The sequence below is a fragment of the Cokeromyces recurvatus genome, assembly GCF_025118155.1.
Source record: "Cokeromyces recurvatus strain NRRL 2243 chromosome Unknown BX663scaffold_36, whole genome shotgun sequence".
Classification (NCBI taxonomy): Eukaryota; Fungi; Mucoromycota; class Mucoromycetes; order Mucorales; family Mucoraceae; genus Cokeromyces; species Cokeromyces recurvatus.
In genome coordinates, this window is record NW_026251422.1 from 153,238 (window position 1) to 173,045 (window position 19,808).

Sequence of the window (19,808 nt, forward strand, 5' to 3'; positions counted from 1 at the left end):
GATTTTAGGTATAGTTGCCGAATTGTGGTATTCAAAAAAAAATAAAAATAAAAAATATTTCCCTTTTATGCATGCATATGCTATAATCTTATATCATCAAACAATTTTTTTTTAATAAGAATTCAACGATCGTCGAAATAAATAGGCATAGTCAGAGTCACTTACTCTTCCTTTATTAAATATTTAGATTTAAAGTACCTGGACAAATAGTATAAAGGAATGCGGCTTCAACTTATTTATGTATTATACTTCCTCATGTTTTATAAACTTAAGGAAGTTGGTACACTCTACTGACAATACTAAGTGGGATTACTCTGTCGTAACTAATACTTTTCTAATGCCTCTCTGACCATAGATATTCTTATATGAACACCTAACTGTTAAAACTATAGATGAAACTGTTGTATTACTTGTAAAATATCAAATAAAAATAATATAAAGACAAAAGAAAGTCAAGGAGAGCGAACAATAGTTCTAAAGTTAATATTTTTTATTTAGCTATTTGTAAGAATTGTTAAAGAAGTCTGACATAAGATGTGAATCAGAAAAGTGTTAGTTACTACCGAATAAGATATGTTGTAGATAATGAAGTGTTGGAAGTTTTTAATATTATTTGATAAAGTGGATCAAGAGAGATTCAGGGGAATCTAGATAGAATTCCTTGATCCGCTTGTTTAATCAAGGTACATGTCATTATAAGTCAGCTCATGACAAAATGTATAAATGCAGACAATTTTTTATTTTTTTAAAAGAAAGAAACAAGATGTACACTACCGCTGTTGAAAGGGTCTATTCTCTCAAAAGGATTAACCACGAACGATATTTGCTAGTTGGCTAACTTCATGCGTCCATTTCATACAATGATTAGTCATCTTATCAGCTTAAGTATAACACGTTGTATTTAAATTGATTTCTGGCATATTGTTTGGATCAAACATACTTGAAGCAGTATCACTAGAACCAAAGAAACCGCTCATTATTAAATCATTTAAAAGTTTTATATGAATGGAACTTTAAAAAAAAGGAAATATGTGTATATAAAAGGAATATGAAAAGGAAAGAATAAATAAAAATGAAGAAAAGTGGAATTTAAAAGACTCCTCTTTTTCTAATAGCACACAATATCTTTAATATTCGTTTAAAATTGAATTTTTATTATTATTATTATGATTTTTTTTTTGACTAAATGAGAACATAGAATTTTTCATCTGCTGTATTGCCCTAGTCAGTTCTAATAGTATATAAGTAAGAAAAACCCTCTTTTGAGACAAAAGGGAAAAGGATAAAAGTATATGTGTAAAAGGGTAAAATAAATATAACGAGTTAGACAGAAATAAAGTGATTGGAAAAAAAAAGATCAGTAAGATAAAATTCAGAGACAGTACAAGGATATTAGCACTGTTAGTTGAGTAACTATTTCACCAGTAGTGAATTAGGTTCTGAGGGAGGATTTGGAGGTAGCTTTTCATGAAAGAGGTAATCTATTTCATGTAGAGTGATACAAATAGCTGGCCAACGGATTGTCCAAGGAGCTACATCCTGTGAGCGTTTTAGTTATTTAGTAGGTAGTTGGTTTAACAGGAAGGAGACTAGATCTGTGATCGTTCTTGGCATTTGGAGTCGATGGTGCATATGTAGACATTCAATCGAATGAGTACGACTGAACGTTTGAGAAGGATGATAGGGACCTGGACGAGGTATAGCGCCAGGTAGCCAGCCGAGGCGCCAGCGGAGGACTTGGCTTCTTTCGGTATTCGTCATGGGCAGCCAAAGAATTGGATCGATGATCATATTAGGACGACATGCACGAATCAGCTTAGAATTTAAACCCTGACAGAGGTTTTCATATTGAGTTTTTTGAAAACGCAGACGGAGCCGTTTGAAAACCTTTCTATCAAGTTCGTCCAAGATAGGGGCACATTCTCTCCAGAGTGGGTTGACTGTTAGTTTATACCATTGAGAATGGCTGCTGGACATTTGAAGATGAGGTAGAAGTTTGTTCAGTAATGTATCGTCGGGTAGTTTCATTGATCGAATAAGGTATTTGGCTTGCAGAATAGTAGCTCGGGTCATCATTGAAGGTTGTTGTACTAGATGCAGCATTACTTTGGTTGATGATCTAGCAGAACCACCAAAAATACGTCCAATACATTCATTTTGACAGGCTTCAAGTTTTGTAAAGTGACGATTATTTAAGGCGCAGATAGCAAGACCATATTCCATTTGTGATCGTATCATTTGGCTGTAGAAACGTGCTGAGAGTAAGCGGTCAAACCCCTTTGGGATTGACTCCAAGAGAGGAAATTTGATTCATAGAGGATCTAGCTTTTTAGCGTTGAGATTGATGAGGGGAGCTGTGTCAATAAGTCCACCAGGTTTGATTGGAATTCCAAGATAGTTGAATGATGCTTCACTCGGTAGGGGCGTACCATAGAGGTAATATGACTGTTCATCGGAGGGCGGTTTAACAACAACACATTTTGACGGGCTCCATCGGTAGCCTAGGCGGTAGCTATGGTCTTCACAAATTCGTAGTAATGAGGACGTTACAGTAGCTGAGACTACTAACACTACATTGTCGGCGTAAAGCAAGAAGGTACTTACTGGAGCAAATTGAGTAGCATCTTGAAGATCATCTAAAGCAGGTGATTGAGATCTAAGCAGGGCTGGTAACTCGTTGATATAAATGGAGCATAAAAATGGTGATAGGATAGAACCTAGTAATATACCAGTAATTGGGGTGAAGCGAGGGGAGGCCATGTTGTTCAGCAGGACTTCAATGTGGGCATCATCAAATAAGCTTTGAAGTATACCAAGCATTGCAGGTTGTACGAACGGTTGCAGTTTTTGCCACATGTGAGATCGATCTACTATATCGTATGCCGATTTGATATCAAGAAAAATCAGCATCGGTTTGAAGCGATGGTATTAACGTAGGATATGATAGAGTTCTATGAGGCATAAGACCTGGTCAAGAGAGCTACGAGCTTCACGAAAACCTCCTTTTGTGACAAATTTACCGTATTTTACTCTAAAATTCGACGATTTCAAAAAATTTATTGGATAATATTGATTTCGTTTTGGACGTTTTTATTTCTTTTTTGGAAAAGTTCAAAAACTAAATTTGACACTTTTGCCTCTACAGATCAGACCTTTTCAAACACTTTCTAGACTGAATTAACTGCTTCGTAGAAAGTACTTTTATTAATTTGTAGTCATTTAAGATACTGTTGATGGATGTTGACTTTTTTTTTTGTTCAGCCGTAAACACTTCGTAATGTACCAGGCTTAATACTTGATTCTTGTTATGCATATAACTTTCATTACTGTAAAAATCATTTAAACGACTAGAGCAGTTGTAATCTGTAGAAAATTGAAAAAGCTTTACTTTAACCTTTAGCGATTACATCTTAGACCTCATCCTTAAGCATTTAATTTTTAATTTAATTTTTATTTTAATTTTTAACTTAATTTTTAGTTTTCATAATTCAGTCAAGGAAATTAAATAGTTTGCTTTATTTAATACGATGATTCAGCTTTTCTCTTTTTTGATATTTTTTCTAAAAATAAGTTCCTCCCAGACTCTACAAGTTACTACACCTTCTTCAGATTTAATATTACATAAAGCTTGTATTATGTTTGTTTCTAATTCAGGATCAATTGTTTTATGACTGTTAGTCTTTATTTCCTCTTGCTGTTCTTCGTCTGCAGAGCTGTCTGACCGAAAGTATAGTTCATTGTCAGAGGAAAAATACATTTTTTCAAGCTCATGGGCGTATTTAGCTTCCAGGATTGTATTAAGCTTGGTGTAGTTTAAATACACCAATCGCCTTAAAGATAAAACGGCCGCTAAAACATGAGCAAATGATGCTGTGTGATTTTCATTTTTGGGTACTGAAAAAGTGTCTTTCCTGTATGTGATCAAGTGATTTTTTGAAACGAATCGTGTACCATATACTGTAAGTTTTAATCCTTACCATTGGCATGTAATAGCCTCAAGCTGTTTCATGATTTCTGTACTTCCAAGACGGCTAGTCCATTTCCTTAGCATAGCCTTCTGTAATGCTTTTCCTTCTTCATATCGCTTCTCACACCTTTTAAATTTGGTTTTTCTTCTGTCGAGAGATAGTCATTATCGTCATTGATATTTCTTAAAATGAAATCTACCCGTTGATTGTCGACATCTTCAAATTCTTTGGTGATATTGGAGTAGCAGTCTGTTCTTTTCGTAGTGAATTTATCATCGTATATAAATGCATTATCGAAAACAGCTGAGTAAACATGAATACGGAACCACGATTCATTATGATCTGCTTTCAATAAAAGAGATGAAGACCAGAGTTCTGCCACTGTAGCAAAAGCAAGTCTAATATATCGGCAAAGGGGATCCATATTTTTTTGAGCGTAAAAACTCGCCAGCAAACTGTCAGTGTCCATTCGACTCTTGCATTCAGCTATATTCATTAACATTTCTCTTTCTTTTTTCGTTATCATAGGCTGTAAGTTTAATTTTAAATCAGCAATGCTTTCTTTAAGGTACCGTTTGAACCGGTTTGCAACCTTGTCCTCCATCAAATCCAAACATCCATCTACACCAAATTTGTCAGAGAAAAATCTCATTCTTTCATTAGGAGACAGATTGTCTAAAATATTACTGATTGAGGCTTGAGTAGCTTGTTGATCTTGTAGACCTTGATTTTGTTGGGTTCTGTTTATAACAGCTTCATCCAAAAACTGACTGGCATATCTAGCTACATTCAACAACTTCTTAATTGGCGTTGAGGTGCAGATTTTATGAATAGAATGCTGCAATGATTCAATTTTCTCTTTGTCTTCAGTATTACAATTGGTAATTCGATCTTGGTATTTGTTCAGACATTCTTTTAAATATATTCTGCCTAATTTTTCCAAGTTGATATTCGTAGGCTCAATAACAAGTCCCTTATCAACAAGTGCTTTCAAAGCAGCTTCATATTTCCATTCAGAAATAGTGTGCTTTTCTAAGTAATCATCAACAATTTCACAAATTTTTTTGTTGTCTTCCTCTAAGCTCAAAGTAAGGTTGCTGGCCATTTTTGCTGCAAAAGAGTGAAAAAAAAAAAAAAAAAAAAATACAGTGCGTCCGCCGTCAATTGGATAAATTTTTGAGATTTATTTGATCATTTTATCTGAGGTATATTTTGTTATACCATTATCGCATTGCGAGATTCTTTTTCGAATGAGCAAGGATATTTTTTATGAAGATGGTGCTGGTAGCCTCATTGATGAACAAGGCGAGCAAGCAAAAACATTTCTTGAAGAAAAGTCGTTTCGTTTGAAAAGATTAACAGATCTCCGAAAATACATTAAGAATAAGGATCTCCGATTTGAAACGATCAGTTAAGACGATGCAGTCATGAAAGAGGCTAGTCCAAAGAAAGAAAGACCTCTTGAGTATAACGTTTATACAATGGAATACCGTAGACGTTACTTATATTATTTAAAAGAAAAACGCATGAAACCAAAAGATGCAGCCATAGCCGCAAATGGAAAAAGGCTTATGAAGATGATTTGGAAAGGAAGATTCCTATCAAAAAGACGAACCTGAATCCCAACAGACCAGTCAGTCAACTGAACAAAGCTCATAAAGTCTATCTAACCAGTTTTTTTTTTTTTTTTTGATGATGACTCAACTGCAACAATCCAGGACGCATTTGAAAGCTTGATAGCCAACTTTGCTGGCTTACAAATAAAAAAAACAAGAGTAGCCGAGTTCATGAAGGAAGAATGTAATCTCAGCATCAAACTTATTAACCGACACCCTCTTGCCAGAAACGAAGATAAAAATCTGAAAGCTTGTGCTGAATGGGTTGAGAAATTGATCAACAATGGCGTCAATTATCTCGACACTTGTATATTCGTTGATGAGTCTGGGTTTGATATTAATACGCGATGTAGTCGTGGTTAGTCACAGCGCAGTACAAAAGCAATTACCACAACCCCTTCAACCAAGGCTACCTCATATACTGTTCTTGGTACAATATCGGCTAATGGTGTTGTCAATGTGAGTATGCGAGAATCTGGAAATGTTAAGAGAAGGAAAGTTGTAGGGGCCAAAAAAAAGAAAGGCTCCTGAAGATAAATTAACTATTCCCAGTGGCGCTACTGGTGATCATTATCTTTTGTTTCTTAACGATACTATGGATATTATAGATGAGTTCCCAGAAATGAAAGGATTTTTTATTGTTATGGACAATGCTCCAATCCATGTTCCTGCTATGTTTAACCCTGTAATTGTAAGTCGGGGCTATAAGACATTATACCTTCCTCCCTACTCGTCCAAACTCAACCCAATAGAACAATTTTAGGCCATTCTTAAGGGAAAAGTAAAGCGAAGTAAACTTAATGATGTTGAACCGTTTACTTCAAGAATTATTGAGGCTAGTGAAGAAGTACCTGTTGAGCATCTTCGAAATATTATTCAACATTCCGTAAACCAGTTTAGCAATTGCTTAAGTAAGGTTTCTCTATAACTTTCCCTTAACATTATTTAAGGTATAATAATTTTTTAAAAAAAAAAAAAAGAAAAAGAAAAAGAAAAGAAAAAAGAAAAAAAAGATCAATTGAATTTAAATAAAATGACCAACTAAATTTCAAAAAAATGGGCTCATCTTAGTTAATTTAAAAAAAAAAATAATTTGATTGTAAAGGAAGAATAATAATCATGATAATTTGTCTGATAGGATATTAGTCAATAGTTTACATAATCACTACTACACCACATTTATTAAAGTCAATTTGGAGCAAAAAGATATTTTATTATACAATCAATAGTAAATATATTTTCTTAGAGAAAAAAGAAAAGGCACAAGATTATTAAAAGACGCGTAAAAAAAAAAGAGATATTTATTTATTTTTATTTTCATTTTTATTTCATATAAAAAAAGTGAATCCCCAATTCGTCAACAGTAAAAATAATAATATTTACTGCAGTCCAAAGGTGGCCGCGTGGAGGCTAGGATTCGTTGCACCTTCTTTGTTCTTGTATTTTTTATTTTTACTAGGAGGTTAGAAAAAACCCATAGCTATCACAATATGTAACGCCCTCTGAATCAACAAGATACCCTACAATGTCCTCCTAATTCAAGGAGGGCAAGATAGGGTGTCTTGTTGATTCAGAAGGCGTTACATAAGTGATAACCATGAGAAAAAGAATTTCCTCCTAGGGCAGGGAAGAAGAAGAAGAATAAAATAGTATTATTTAATGACTTACCTACAAAAGAAATAGTAATAATAAAGAAGAAAAAGAAGAAAAAATAACTTTGAATATCTACTTTTTTATAAGAATAAGGAGGTCGTTGTTGTAAATTACAGTCACAATCATATGAAATCGATAAGAATATGTGTTACCCCACATTTAATACACACAGTTACATTATTTAATTTTCTTTATTTCTTATAAAAAGTAACGATGTGTAGAATAGTAAAATGTTGTCAATTTTATATCTTCTTTATGACTATATGAAATGTGTTTATGCTAAAGAAAAGAAAAGTAAGTAAAATAAATGTCTTTTGTTTTCACTTTTTTGTTTATATTCTCATAAACTTTCTTTTTTCCTATTTAGGCAACTAATATGCATCTCATTTGTACAAAATACTACTATTTTCCAACAAAGGGTGTTTAATAGTCTAGTCTCCCTTATGTTGTGCTTAAAATCATTCTTTTACTCACATACATCGTTTGCGAAAATGATGTTGTAAAGATTAACAATTTTAGCTTCTTTGATGCATGCTATGAAAACCAGTTTAAGTATCTTTGACTTGCATTCACAGTAATATTTTCCACCCCCTTTTAAATACTAAGATATATTATAAATAATGAATTCCTTGATCCGCTTGTTTAATCAGCTCATGACATCAAGTCTTGAAAAAGCCCGTCAATTAGGTAAACAAATAATGTGGTGTAGTTAGGTGTTTGGGAGCATAATCCTTCAGCTATTAACTTTTATACACGTCAAGGTTTCTATAAAGTGGGAAGCCATACATTCAAATTAGGTTCACAAAAAGATACAGATTATATTATGATCAAGACACTTTAGATTTGCTGTAATATTATTATTAATAAATATTAGATTTTTAACGTACATTAAAATGAATTGGGTCTATTCCAATGATTACAATGGCTGTAAAGGAATCTTATAAAGACTAAAAGGGAGATAAGAAAAATGATATATAACATGTTATTATATACCAAATATAAAGGAGGAAATGCATTTCTTTTTTTAAATCTCTACTGTTGCTACATTTCAGCTCAGAAACAGTATAATCATCTCTTTTTTGTAACAAAGATATCAATTAGAATAGTTTGTTCTGATGATGCCTATTTTTTCTTTAAAAAAAATAATAATCCATAGCAATAATGTTCATATTACTGCTGTCTTTTCATCAGAGCTATTTTCACTGTATAATTTACGGCTTTTGAAATATAATTCTTGACCTCTTTTGGCCTTCAGGTTTGTAGGCATTGACAAGTATTTGACAATATACTACACAGCACAAGGGGATTTATTAGGTAATTCATTTCAACTTTTTTTTTTTTTTTGGAAAAATAGTTAAATAAAGTTAAGGAATCATTTAATACTATACTAATTATCTAAATAGAAGCATGATATATATTATAAACTAATTCTGATATCCTTTTTTTTTAATTGATTAAATATATGGAAGAAGGAGGAACTTATTTGATACCAAATCTTGATAATATATAAATGAGTGGTAAAAATATAAAAATATTACCAACTAAGGTCTTAAAGCCAACGAGTCAGTTATACAAAATACTCAATAGCATAATAGATACTGTAAATATAATCTTTATTTTAACATGTATTAACAAAGTTATTTTCTTAAAGGATTTAATGATTTTAAAAGCTGTAATAAGAACTTTTCACGCTTTTCCTTAGCTACAATAGGATTACGCTCCTTAAAATCTACAGGAGGTCTCAACAGCACAGTAAATAACTCCACTAAAGTAAATCAATTAGTGATATTATCGTTATACACATTATAATTCTTTACAATACCTATTCTACTTTCCCTTTCTTTTTTAACCGAGTCTGGAGCATTGTCAATAGCCTGTTTCAAGAACATACCAATATACAAAAACACATTAAAATGATATAACGGTAGTGTATTCTTGAACTAAAGTTATAGGTTAGTAAATTTAATCTACTCAACTAATAAAACTCACATTATTTATGGCCTCTACTGATTCAGAAGCATCTAAGGCACGCTCATATAAATAGGTAGGAACAACAGATTCAGGAAGGCATTCAAGAAATGCAACCAGAACATCGACCATAGAGTTAGCACTAATCGCTTCCTTTGCACGCTTACTATCATCATCATTCATTGTCAACTCAGAAAGGGTACTATTAAGTTGAGAAAGATTGTCCTCAACAGAAGGTTCACCACCCAATAGAATATTCGTATCAAACTGTTGTCCGTTATCAAGACATTCTCGAATATAAGTAGAGACGATTAAATCGCCATGTTCGAGAAATAAAGATTTCTAAACAAAATATATTAGATACAAACGTTATTATTAAATATAGTTACTTGCAATAAAAAACATATTTGGGTTCCATAAGAAATTTAAAATCTTCCATAATTGTTGTGGTAAATCAATTTGATTAAGTAATGAACTAAGTTCTGGAGAATTTGTATTCTTATTAGCTGTCGTGATTTTTGCTCTTTCTAAATTTTTTGCAGTTGTTTCATTGATAGGTATTGACATTTTCGATAATTCTTCAAGAGGTGTGCCAAAACAAGTCTTGATGTATTCACCCGTAATAGAGATAAAGAAATCTTTACTATTCTCAAGTCGAAGGATGAGGATATCATCAATTATTTGATCACCACGATTAAAAGGTGCTGAAATAGTGGGATCAATGGTTATTTCGAACCGAATGACCACCTTTTCACCAGGCGCAACTACACCAGAAATGGGTGTTACTTGAAGCCATGATGGTAAAATAATACCTGTATCATCTTTTGGTAGAAATTTAAAGACGGTCAGGACTTGTCCTGTATTTTCTAAAATAATATTTTTTTCCTTATATTCCATAAAATGTACATTTCCAAAATCAACGTACGATGAAGATATTTTTCCACGTGGTTGCTCATCTTGGCTATCTATCAATTGTTTAACTAAACTATCTACCGTTTTTTCCTGCTGTTGACTGTTAATCTTTCTTATATTTAATTCGATTAAAGCTCTAACAGGCTTATGATCACTCATCATCATTTCCATACAGTCAGCATAACTTAATAACTTCAGATTTTGTTTGTCTATATCTTTTCGCTCTTTCTTCCATAAAATTCGATCTGTCCACGATGGTGCACGTCGTTTTTCACTACAAAAGACGATAATTAAGACTATTTTTTAACATCACACACACACATATATATATATACTACCTAGTATCATATTGATTTGTGCCTGCATCATATTTATATGTCGGTGGAAACGTGATTTGACCCTCCTCAAACATTGGGAAAGTCCTACCAGCTTTACGCTCTATAGATAATTGATCATAATCTAAAAGCACATCCAGTTTATCTTGCCGAATATAATTTTTGATAATGGCTTCGTTTAAATTAATTCGATAATTCAAATCACCACACCAAATCAAAAAACTATAATAATATGCATTTATTAATACTAAGCCAATTTATCTTGGTAAATAAAACTTACTCATTATGAAATATCGATGCGTCAGTTGACCAATTACGTATAACATTATTACTTTCTAAAAACGACACTCCTTCATCACCACCATCATTCCAAGAATATGATATGTACTCTGTAATAGGGTCATGTTGATAGGGAAATACTAGTCTTTTAGTAATTTCTGTAAAATCTTGATTTCTTTTCTCTGTTCTATCTGTAAATGCAGCCAGATGACTAGTAACAAAGCATAAATAGCTATCATAAAATCTAAATCGAACTGAAATGCCTCCTTTATTTCCCTATTATATAACTGTTATTATTCAACGTCTTTCCAAAATATACATATATGTTGAATCATTATACCATCATGTTCATCAAGCCAACACCGGCATATGTGCTCGTCACTTCTGAAATAAATGGTTTATGTTTTTTCTTTGCGATAATGACAATTAGCATAGTAACAAGCTGTTTAGATTCTACTTTATAATAATCTTCGCCATTGTTTTTTAATGAATCAATAATCCCTTTAACCCAGGCATTTTCCTTTGTAGGATCGTATCGAATATATGCTTCTGTATTAGTTTCCATTTCTTGAAGTCTAACCAGAAATATATATATATATATATTAAAAAAAATGTTTGTATCGCTTAGGCTATAAGAACTTACCCAATTACATAAAAGTCTGGGTCAATAGTGGTACCATCATCAGTGGTTAAAGTTCCCTGTAACCAATCTTTTAGTGACGGAGTAGGTAAACTACCATGAACATTCCATGTACCCACAAAGACACTATATAAATATAGACAATGAGATTAAGATCGACAATATATATTTTTGTATGTATATAAATATATATATATATATAACTACACCTACTGTGTCCTTTGCCAGTTTACAAATTCATCCTCCTTTTTTATCAATTGTGCATTAATCCAATGATTTTTGGCATCTTCAAACGTAATTTTACGTGCCTTTGGGGCATTAATAGTTCTAGTGCGCTTTAGATTAATTTTTGCAATTGTCTCTGCTCTCTGTATTGGTAATACATATCGTAAGGTATTTGCTGGATCATTTATATCATCTCTAACAGGTACAGAATTAGATCTGACTGGCTTTTTTTTCTGCGATTCAGTAGCTATAAAATACAAATAGCATCTAATATACCTTTTTTTCCTTTCTGTTGTATGAACTTACCGCCAAGCTTAGAATATACTTTAACCCATTCATGCGATTGATCACTTTTGGAACTCAAATGATTTGCTTCTACATAATATAATATTATTCAATACACAAAATAGAATATACGGAATATAAATATATACATAATACACACCAGCGATTGATTTTAATTGTTTTACTTTATTCAATATTTCTGACATATTATTCTTCTCGAGAAAAATGACACTTGCCAAGCTTTGATTTACAGAGAACGTAACTAGAAGGTCTTGGTAACATTTTAACAATAAGTGATACGAATTATTATTATTATTATTTTTAGATTACTTACCTGATTTATGATTTGTAAAGTTGGATTGCACTATGACAAGAAGAAAAGTGTTTAAAATCACTTTTTTTGCATAATTCAAAATTCTCGCTTACCTATGTCTATTTTTAAGTCTGAATATATAGGAATAACCTCTAATACAATAGGTGGCATAGAAGGTATCTGAGATTCTTCAAAAAAAATCAAGCTATTTCAGCTTTATTAGCTGACTGTTTAAAAATATTTACTATGTATTTTTTTTGTCTACCATGCTTCTTCTCCTACTGGGGTTTCATCGGTATTATGTAATACTACAGCAAGTAAACCATTTACACATTTTGAAGCATCTCGAACTACTTTAACTTCAACGCAGTAATTATAATAAACGAAAGTTAAGGAAACAAGTATAAGCATAAGATATATATATACATATATATATATAGTCTGAACACGAGATGACTTTCCCTCCCCTCTCCCACTTTATTGTTTTAAAACAATAAAACTTAAAAAAAAAAGGATATGAATTCAGCTTTGTCTGGAGGAATGACTAAACCATCTACTACACTTTGTTTCTTTTTTTGACCCATAATCACTACAAATAATAACTATATTTTGTTTATATTTATATGTGTATATAAAAGGTGTATGACTTGTATTATCGAAAATAATAATAATAATAAAAAAAAAGAATGGTTTCTATAACATTACTTAAATTTTCTTTTCATAGTCAAAAATAGGCAACTGGATATTTATTTAACCGACGTCATTATGATAAAGTAATAATGGCTACAAGTAAAATCAATTATAAAATGATCTATTACTTAATATAATAAAATTCTCAAAGGTGTTGTCATTTGTTTTAAACTGTTCTTTATTATTTATTTATTTATTTTTTTATTCTATTCGCATTTTCAAACTGGTCTTACAGATGTTTAATCATCAAATGTTATATACAATTAAATCCATTTCTAATGAAAAAAAAAAAAAAAAAAAAGGCAAAAGTAACATCAATCTAACTGCCCCAGCAATCTTTCACACTTTGTTCACAGAAAAAGGGATTAAATAAAGTTGGTTCCTCTGAGTGAGTGACTCAGTTTTAATATCCTCAACTTTTAAAGCGCGTTCAAATAATTTTTTTTTTTTTTCATTCTTTTTATTTATTTATTTTTTTTTTTTTTTTTTTTTTTTTTTTTAGTTAACTGATTGCTTTACTCATAGAACAATGTCAATTGCTCTTCAGGAGGAAAATTTTGTTGTCATTAATGTCGGATCTTCTACCACAACAGCTGGAATTGGGATGCATGATACGAATAAACCTCCTTCAGTGGTAAGCATGTGCCATAATCCTTTCTTAATCAGTACTCATTGAATATTATAGAGTGTTAACATGGCAGATTATAATTATCCAATTAAAAACAACACGATCGTCAATTGGAAAGACCTTGAAGAATGCTGGCATCATATTTTATTTAAAGAACTCAACATTAAGAAATCACGTAATGAAAGTCCTGTTTTACTTACAGTACCTGTTCAATGGACAAAATTAGAACATGAACGCATTACCCAAATATTTTTCGAAAACTTCAATGTACCTGGTATTTATATTGCACCCCAACCCCTTTTGACTCTATTTGGTTGTGGTGCTGTGTCTGGTATTGTTATTGATATTGGAAGTGAAATCACAGGTAAAATAGGATAAATGGTTATATCAAACACACTCACTTAATGTCATTTAGATGTCAATGTTGTTGTCGATAGTAACGTTCAATCTCAATCTAGCTTTACTGTCCCCATTGGAGGAAATCATTTTGATAAATATTTGCTTGAATTAATGAATAAAGATAGTAAACTCGTTGAACAATTTACAGCTATATCCGATGTAGAATTAGACATTGAATTCGCTAAATTCATTCGTGAATCACCAGGATTATATAATGTTTCTATTGGTCATGAATTAAACGAAAATAAGGTAATAGCTGAATTATCAAATGCCATGGAAGAATTGCCTATTGAATCGACAGAAGAGCTTTTGGATGAAGACAATCCTAAGAAAGTAGATGAGGAAGAGGTTGGAGATATGCCTGAAAATATTGAAGTCGAATATAAAGGACATAAATTTACGATTGGATCTTATCGTCATCAAATGTCTGATCCCTTATTTTTGCCAGAATTAGTTAATGTGAATAGTTTATCACTTTCAGAAGCAATGCGATTAGCCATCATGAATTGTGAGCCACCTGAGATTAGACCCAAAATTTGGGAAAATATTGTTATTGCTGGAGGTTGCTGTAGGATGCCAGGAATAGCAAAACGTATTAAATCAGAAGTTCAACTGTTTTTACCTCAATCAGATAATGCAGGCGATACACAACCTCGTCAATTAAACTTTTTACGAATTCCTGATTACTTTACCGTACTTAAAGAGAAACAATATCAGCAATATTCAACATGGCTAGGTGCAGAAATTGTTGCTAAGGTAAATAGCTAAATAAAGTCCATGACTATTAATATATTAACTTAATTTATAGCTTGTATTTATGGATGCAAAAAATTACATTAGTAAAGTAGACTATAATGAATCTGGTCCCTCTGTTGTTCATACCAAAACTTACTAAACTCTATAATATATCATCATTGACCAGCTAAAAAAAAAGAATAAATAAGTTTTTATTTTTTTTTTTCTTTTATTCTAATTCTAATAAAAAAAAAAAAGAAAGAAAGAAAGATAAAATGAGAGAGAAAATTATGTGTATATAAACAAAAGGAGTATATGTTATAGATATATAAATCAAACAAGGTCAATTGCACTTTCAATTTCATCATTATGCACAATACGATAACTGATATGTGGTCCAGAGGTTCTAGCAAGTCCTAATCCTTTATGACGCAACATCTTTTTAACTTCATCTACCCAAAATACAGTAGATGTTATCAGAATAATCTTGCTTAATTCATAAAATGAAAGAGGTTCTGTTTGGAAAATGGCTTGGAAAAAGGGTACATAGACAACGAGCATTTGGGCGATAATAGATCCACCTACAGCTATATTAAACATTCTATTGGTAAAGAATCCTAAACTAAAGATTGACTGTTTTTCTGATCTACAAGCCAAAGCATTAAACATATCAAAAAATACAAACGTAGTAAATGTCTATATATACAACATAAGCATAATAATACACACATAAAAAAAACCATTCAATAGATAGCTTACCATAGTAGCATCTTTGTTAGTCACTACACCATCTGACATTTCAGACATATAAACAAATAGAGTGCCCAAAGTTACGATTACTGCAGCAGTCAATACACGAGTAAGTAAAGGCTTGGTTAAAATGTTTGCATTACGTGATCTTGGTGGTTTCTTCATAATTTCAGGATCAACAGGCTCAACACCTAATGATTGAGCAGGAGGTCCATCCATAATGATATCTAATAATAAAAATATACAAATATAGATAAATATTATATTATATATATGTATATATATATATATATAAAACATACTAATCCATAAAATCTGCATAGCGTTTAATGGAGTCTTTAATCCGAACAATGTAGAAATAGCAATTATTGAGAGAGCAGAAATACTTGTGCTCAACTGGAATGTTAAGAAATTTTGAATATTGTAAAAGATAGCCTTGCCTTCTTCTATAGCATGAAGGATAGTTGAAAAGTCATCATCGACTAAAATCATATCAGCTGCTTCCTTTGAGACATCAGTTCCACTTTTACCCATAGAAATACCAATATCAGCCATTTTTAAGGCAGGTGCATCATTTACACCATCGCCAGTCATAGCAACCACAGCTCCAGTTTCTTGGAATGCACGTACGATAGCTAATTTATGTTTAGGCGTAGTACGAGCAAAGACAGAAACAGAATGAATCATTTCTTGTAGTTGACGTTCAGACATAATTTCAATATCATGACCAGTGATACAACTTCCTTTCATATTAATTGGAATACCGAGACGACGTGCAATAGATATAGCAGTAGCTTCAGAATCACCTGTGATCATCACTACCTTGACACCACCTTGAATTAGTTTTTTAATTCCTTCTCCAACACCAGGACGAGGAGGATCGTGGACAGCTAAAAACCCAGTATAGCACATACTATTCTCATTTTCACCAAAAGCTGTACTAAGTACGCGAAGACCATGAGAACTCATAGCGGCAACATGTTGATTAATTGTTTCCTTCATACTAGGAGTAAAAGGTAATCGAGTTTTGTTTGATGTATAATAGGTTGCACATTTATCTATAATAACTTCAGTTGCACCTTTCATATATATCATACCAGCAGATGTTTTATTAGTGCTTTCACGACATGTCACAGACATGTATTTCACATCAGAATCAAAAGGTATTTCTGAAAGACGATCATAGTGCTATAAATATTGAGTAAATATAAGTTTTCTTGTTTTCTTGTTTTTTTTAAAAAAAAAGTGAATAAATTACTTACTATACGTTCATCTTTCATACCAGTACGAAAAACAACGTCTAATAAAGCCATCTCAGTAGGCTGACCAAATAATTTACCGTTTTCGCCTACTTGCGCATTATTACACAGATTACCTAATAGAATACAAAATTAATTTATAATGTTGATCCCTTAAATTTTGTGACGTTTACCAATTAGTAATGTTTGGCGTAAAGCTTCAGGTATTTGTCGAGGTACTTTATATTCATAATCAAATGTTTCTTGATTTTCAGCAGTAAAAATTTTTGTCACGGTCATTTGGTTGACAGTCAAAGTACCTGTTTTATCAGCACAAACGACATTGACACTACCTAATGTTTCAACTGAGGGTAATTGTTTTACTATAGCTTTACGATTAGCCATACGAAGAACACCTAATGCAAGTGTAACTGTGACAACGATAGGTAAACCTTCTGGGATAGCAGCTACAGCAAGACTGACTATAATGGAAAATAAATTATTATTTTTGACTATTGTTATAGAGTCTTAAACTTACCACCAATCGTAAACATATCTAACCAACTACGCCTTTGAACAATACCAATTAACACAATTACACCAATAACAGCAAAGGAAAACATTGAAAGTTGTTTCCCCAAATCATTCATACTAATTTGAAGCGGTGTCTTTCTAACCTCAACCTATTTAAAAATAAAATAAATATTTGGAGATACACAACACAAAACAAAACAAAAATACCTCTTGCATAAGCTCAAATACATGACCAAATTCAGTATTTTTACCTGTAGCAACAACAATTCCCTCTCCGCGACCTTTTTACATTCTCATCAGTATTCTATATATTGTTTCTTATAAAATATGCCTTATTTTACCGTTTCTAACAAGTGTTCCCATGAAAGCAATATTTTCTCTTTCATTTAAAGCTAATTCTGCATATGAGGAAGTAGCAATTGCATCTGAAATTTTGCGTCTAGGTTTATTTTCACCTGTCAAATTGGATTCATCAATTTCTAGTCCAACGCACTAAAATTACATTTTAATCATTAATTATTCATGACTATTGTTAAATAGGAATAAAGATTATTTTACACTAGTAATTCTACAATCAGCAGGAATACGATCACCAACACCAAAATGAACAACATCTCCAGGAACCAAATCATTTGCTAAAATGTCAGAAATATGACCATCTCTATATTAGATTAAATTAGTACTATTACGTGTAATAATTTTAAATTGACTACCTCACTAAATGACAGTAATGTGGTACTAATTTATTCAAAGCTTCTAGTGATTTCTCTGAACGGTATTCTTGTACAAAAGCAACTAACAAACGAAATGAATATAAATTGTTTTGTGTCAAAACTATACTAACCTGTAACAACAATCATGATTGCCTAAAGCAACAATAACAACAACGAAAAAAAAAAAGGAGTGATAGTGATTATTAAGGAGAAGTCAATAAATTACAACACAACTTACCATAGTAATACTAATAGCATCGTCAAATTGACCCATTAAAATAGAAATGAAAGCAGAACCGAGAAGTAAGAGGATCATAGGGTCCTTAAAGGAATCAAGAAATTTAGAAAATAATGTTTCTTCATCCTTAGTCTCTAATTCATTTGTACCATATAGAGCACGTAAACTAGGCACATCGGAGGATCTTAGACCTTTAACAGGATCTGTGTTGAAGTCATGAGCCACATGCTCGACAGATTGCCGAGCTGTTTTGGCGGATGGAGTTGTTTTTCCTGATGTTAAGGATGGCATTTTGATGTATGAGTCTTTTCCTTTTCTAAAGAAAAGAAGTCGAATACTTTATTTTTAAGAAAAGCTCGAGAAAGAGACACACACAAAAAAAAAATAAAATAAAATAAAATAAAATAAAATAAAATAAAACAAAAAATAAAGAAATAAAAAAAAATATATAAGAAAATATCCAGTTTTGCCCCATTGGGAGTAATAAAATACGGAATGGTTATACTAAATTGGAAAAAAAAAATTCCAGGTTTTAAAGGGTTCGTACCACACCTTTTTCAGAAATTATCCTACTATAAAGTAAAATGTTTATGCGTATATAAGCTTAATTAAAATAAAAAAGCTTCTATAAATTATAAAGAGTTTTATTGTTGAAATATGTGTAGAAGTCTAACTACAAAACGAATTGTAAGCCTATCTGAAGCCATATTTTGTTAAGCAGAGGGATAAATAAACAGAAATTATTATATTTTACTTTCGATAAGTTGTTCTTCTAATGCTTCTTCTTATTCTACATATACCACTTTCTTAAGATCTTAATGAATACCGAAACCCTATAGGAGTAACTTAGTGTGTACAAAGAGAGCAATCAATACTAATCGTGTTGATACAGGCAGCTTAGTCTAGATTAGTCTCTCTACAATCTTGTTTTGCATATCTATTACGATTGATAATAAACAAAGCATTTGGTAATTAACGCTCAATATGAACCAAATTAAATAATACATAATACTTTATTAAGCCTTGTCTCACTACAAATGGTGAACTTGCCTACCATTTATATATGATCTGGAACTAGTTGTTTGATTAAATATTTCCAGACTTTATATTTTGCAATGTGGATAATAGCTGTTTGTTTTATATTCATTAATCCACAAAACTGAAAAGCCGAACCCCTTCATAAATTTTCTAAAATCTGCACCAAGTATAGATTTGTGTAGCTACACATAAATAGCAGAACAAATTCCCATTATAAAGATACATTTTATCCATAACTTCCTTTTTTTTTTAAATCGTCAGCAGACCTTCTTCAGCAAGTTGTTTTTGAGAATATAAGCGTGGAATTATTCTGGAAAAAAGGTATATAACTTGCTTATATCTTTATTATTATTATTATTAGGACTTTATCCGAATAATTCTATTAATAACAATAACAGCAGCAATTCAGCTCCCTCTTGGCTGCTATAAGCTTATTCTTCATTTAATATAGATGTAAAATATAATTAATTATTGATTATAGTTTTTTTATATGGCAAAAACGATTTATACATGCTTTCTACTGCTTTATACTTTTTAATTATATAAAAAAAAAGCAGTAAAGATATGACATACTTTACCTGGTAAAAATAATTAAATATTATTCCTAGTGTTGATGGACTTTAAAATTATATGCTTTACCTTTTTTGGATA

General features: G+C 31.6%; 6 protein-coding genes across 6 annotated transcripts; 2 read left to right on the top strand and 4 right to left on the bottom strand.

The window, feature by feature from the left end:
• Positions 1 to 3,139: 3,139 nt before the first annotated feature.
• On the bottom strand, positions 3,140 to 5,073 carry BX663DRAFT_489759 (uncharacterized protein; the record flags this gene model as incomplete). Its single annotated transcript, XM_051524922.1, has 4 exons — positions 3,140 to 3,363; positions 3,601 to 3,911; positions 3,978 to 4,074; positions 4,095 to 5,073. The coding sequence occupies 4 exons, from the start codon at positions 5,071 to 5,073 to the stop codon at positions 3,140 to 3,142; spliced, it is 1,611 nt and encodes a 536-aa protein (XP_051378799.1).
• Positions 5,074 to 5,218: 145 nt separating this feature from the next.
• BX663DRAFT_555533 (uncharacterized protein) lies at positions 5,219 to 8,078 on the top strand (the record flags this gene model as incomplete). Its single annotated transcript, XM_051531637.1, has 6 exons — positions 5,219 to 5,378; positions 5,709 to 5,848; positions 5,948 to 6,043; positions 6,108 to 6,275; positions 6,348 to 6,470; positions 7,947 to 8,078. 6 exons carry the CDS (start codon positions 5,219 to 5,221, stop codon positions 8,076 to 8,078), a joined length of 819 nt encoding a protein of 272 aa, XP_051378800.1.
• A 796-nt stretch (positions 8,079 to 8,874) lies between these two features.
• Positions 8,875 to 11,296, bottom strand: BX663DRAFT_533166 (Endonuclease/exonuclease/phosphatase; the record flags this gene model as incomplete). The annotated part of the gene is made up of 7 exons (XM_051530509.1): positions 8,875 to 9,002; positions 9,060 to 9,177; positions 9,227 to 9,547; positions 9,599 to 10,391; positions 10,456 to 10,674; positions 10,733 to 11,007; positions 11,072 to 11,296. The coding sequence occupies 7 exons, from the start codon at positions 11,294 to 11,296 to the stop codon at positions 8,875 to 8,877; spliced, it is 2,079 nt and encodes a 692-aa protein (XP_051378801.1).
• A 386-nt stretch (positions 11,297 to 11,682) lies between these two features.
• On the bottom strand, positions 11,683 to 12,540 carry BX663DRAFT_231140 (uncharacterized protein). Its single transcript, XM_051521812.1, has 5 exons — positions 12,308 to 12,540; positions 12,216 to 12,245; positions 12,042 to 12,143; positions 11,873 to 11,971; positions 11,683 to 11,791 (listed from the first exon to the last, which is right to left on the bottom strand). Exons 1-5 carry the CDS (start codon positions 12,363 to 12,365, stop codon positions 11,781 to 11,783), a joined length of 300 nt encoding a protein of 99 aa, XP_051378802.1. The 5' UTR covers positions 12,366 to 12,540; the 3' UTR covers positions 11,683 to 11,780.
• Positions 12,541 to 13,372: 832 nt separating this feature from the next.
• BX663DRAFT_523583 (actin family) lies at positions 13,373 to 14,834 on the top strand. The gene is made up of 4 exons (XM_051529537.1): positions 13,373 to 13,518; positions 13,570 to 13,876; positions 13,928 to 14,667; positions 14,720 to 14,834. Exons 1-4 carry the CDS (start codon positions 13,414 to 13,416, stop codon positions 14,804 to 14,806), a joined length of 1,239 nt encoding a protein of 412 aa, XP_051378803.1. The 5' UTR covers positions 13,373 to 13,413; the 3' UTR covers positions 14,807 to 14,834.
• Positions 14,835 to 14,906: 72 nt separating this feature from the next.
• On the bottom strand, positions 14,907 to 18,558 carry BX663DRAFT_523585 (PMR1-type calcium-transporting P-type ATPase). The gene is made up of 12 exons (XM_051529538.1): positions 18,120 to 18,558; positions 18,013 to 18,034; positions 17,882 to 17,963; positions 17,727 to 17,829; positions 17,510 to 17,660; positions 17,376 to 17,449; positions 17,173 to 17,317; positions 16,829 to 17,116; positions 16,659 to 16,771; positions 15,699 to 16,584; positions 15,406 to 15,623; positions 14,907 to 15,342 (listed from the first exon to the last, which is right to left on the bottom strand). Exons 1-12 carry the CDS (start codon positions 18,408 to 18,410, stop codon positions 14,980 to 14,982), a joined length of 2,736 nt encoding a protein of 911 aa, XP_051378804.1. The 5' UTR covers positions 18,411 to 18,558; the 3' UTR covers positions 14,907 to 14,979.
• Between the last annotated feature and the right edge of the window lie 1,250 nt (positions 18,559 to 19,808).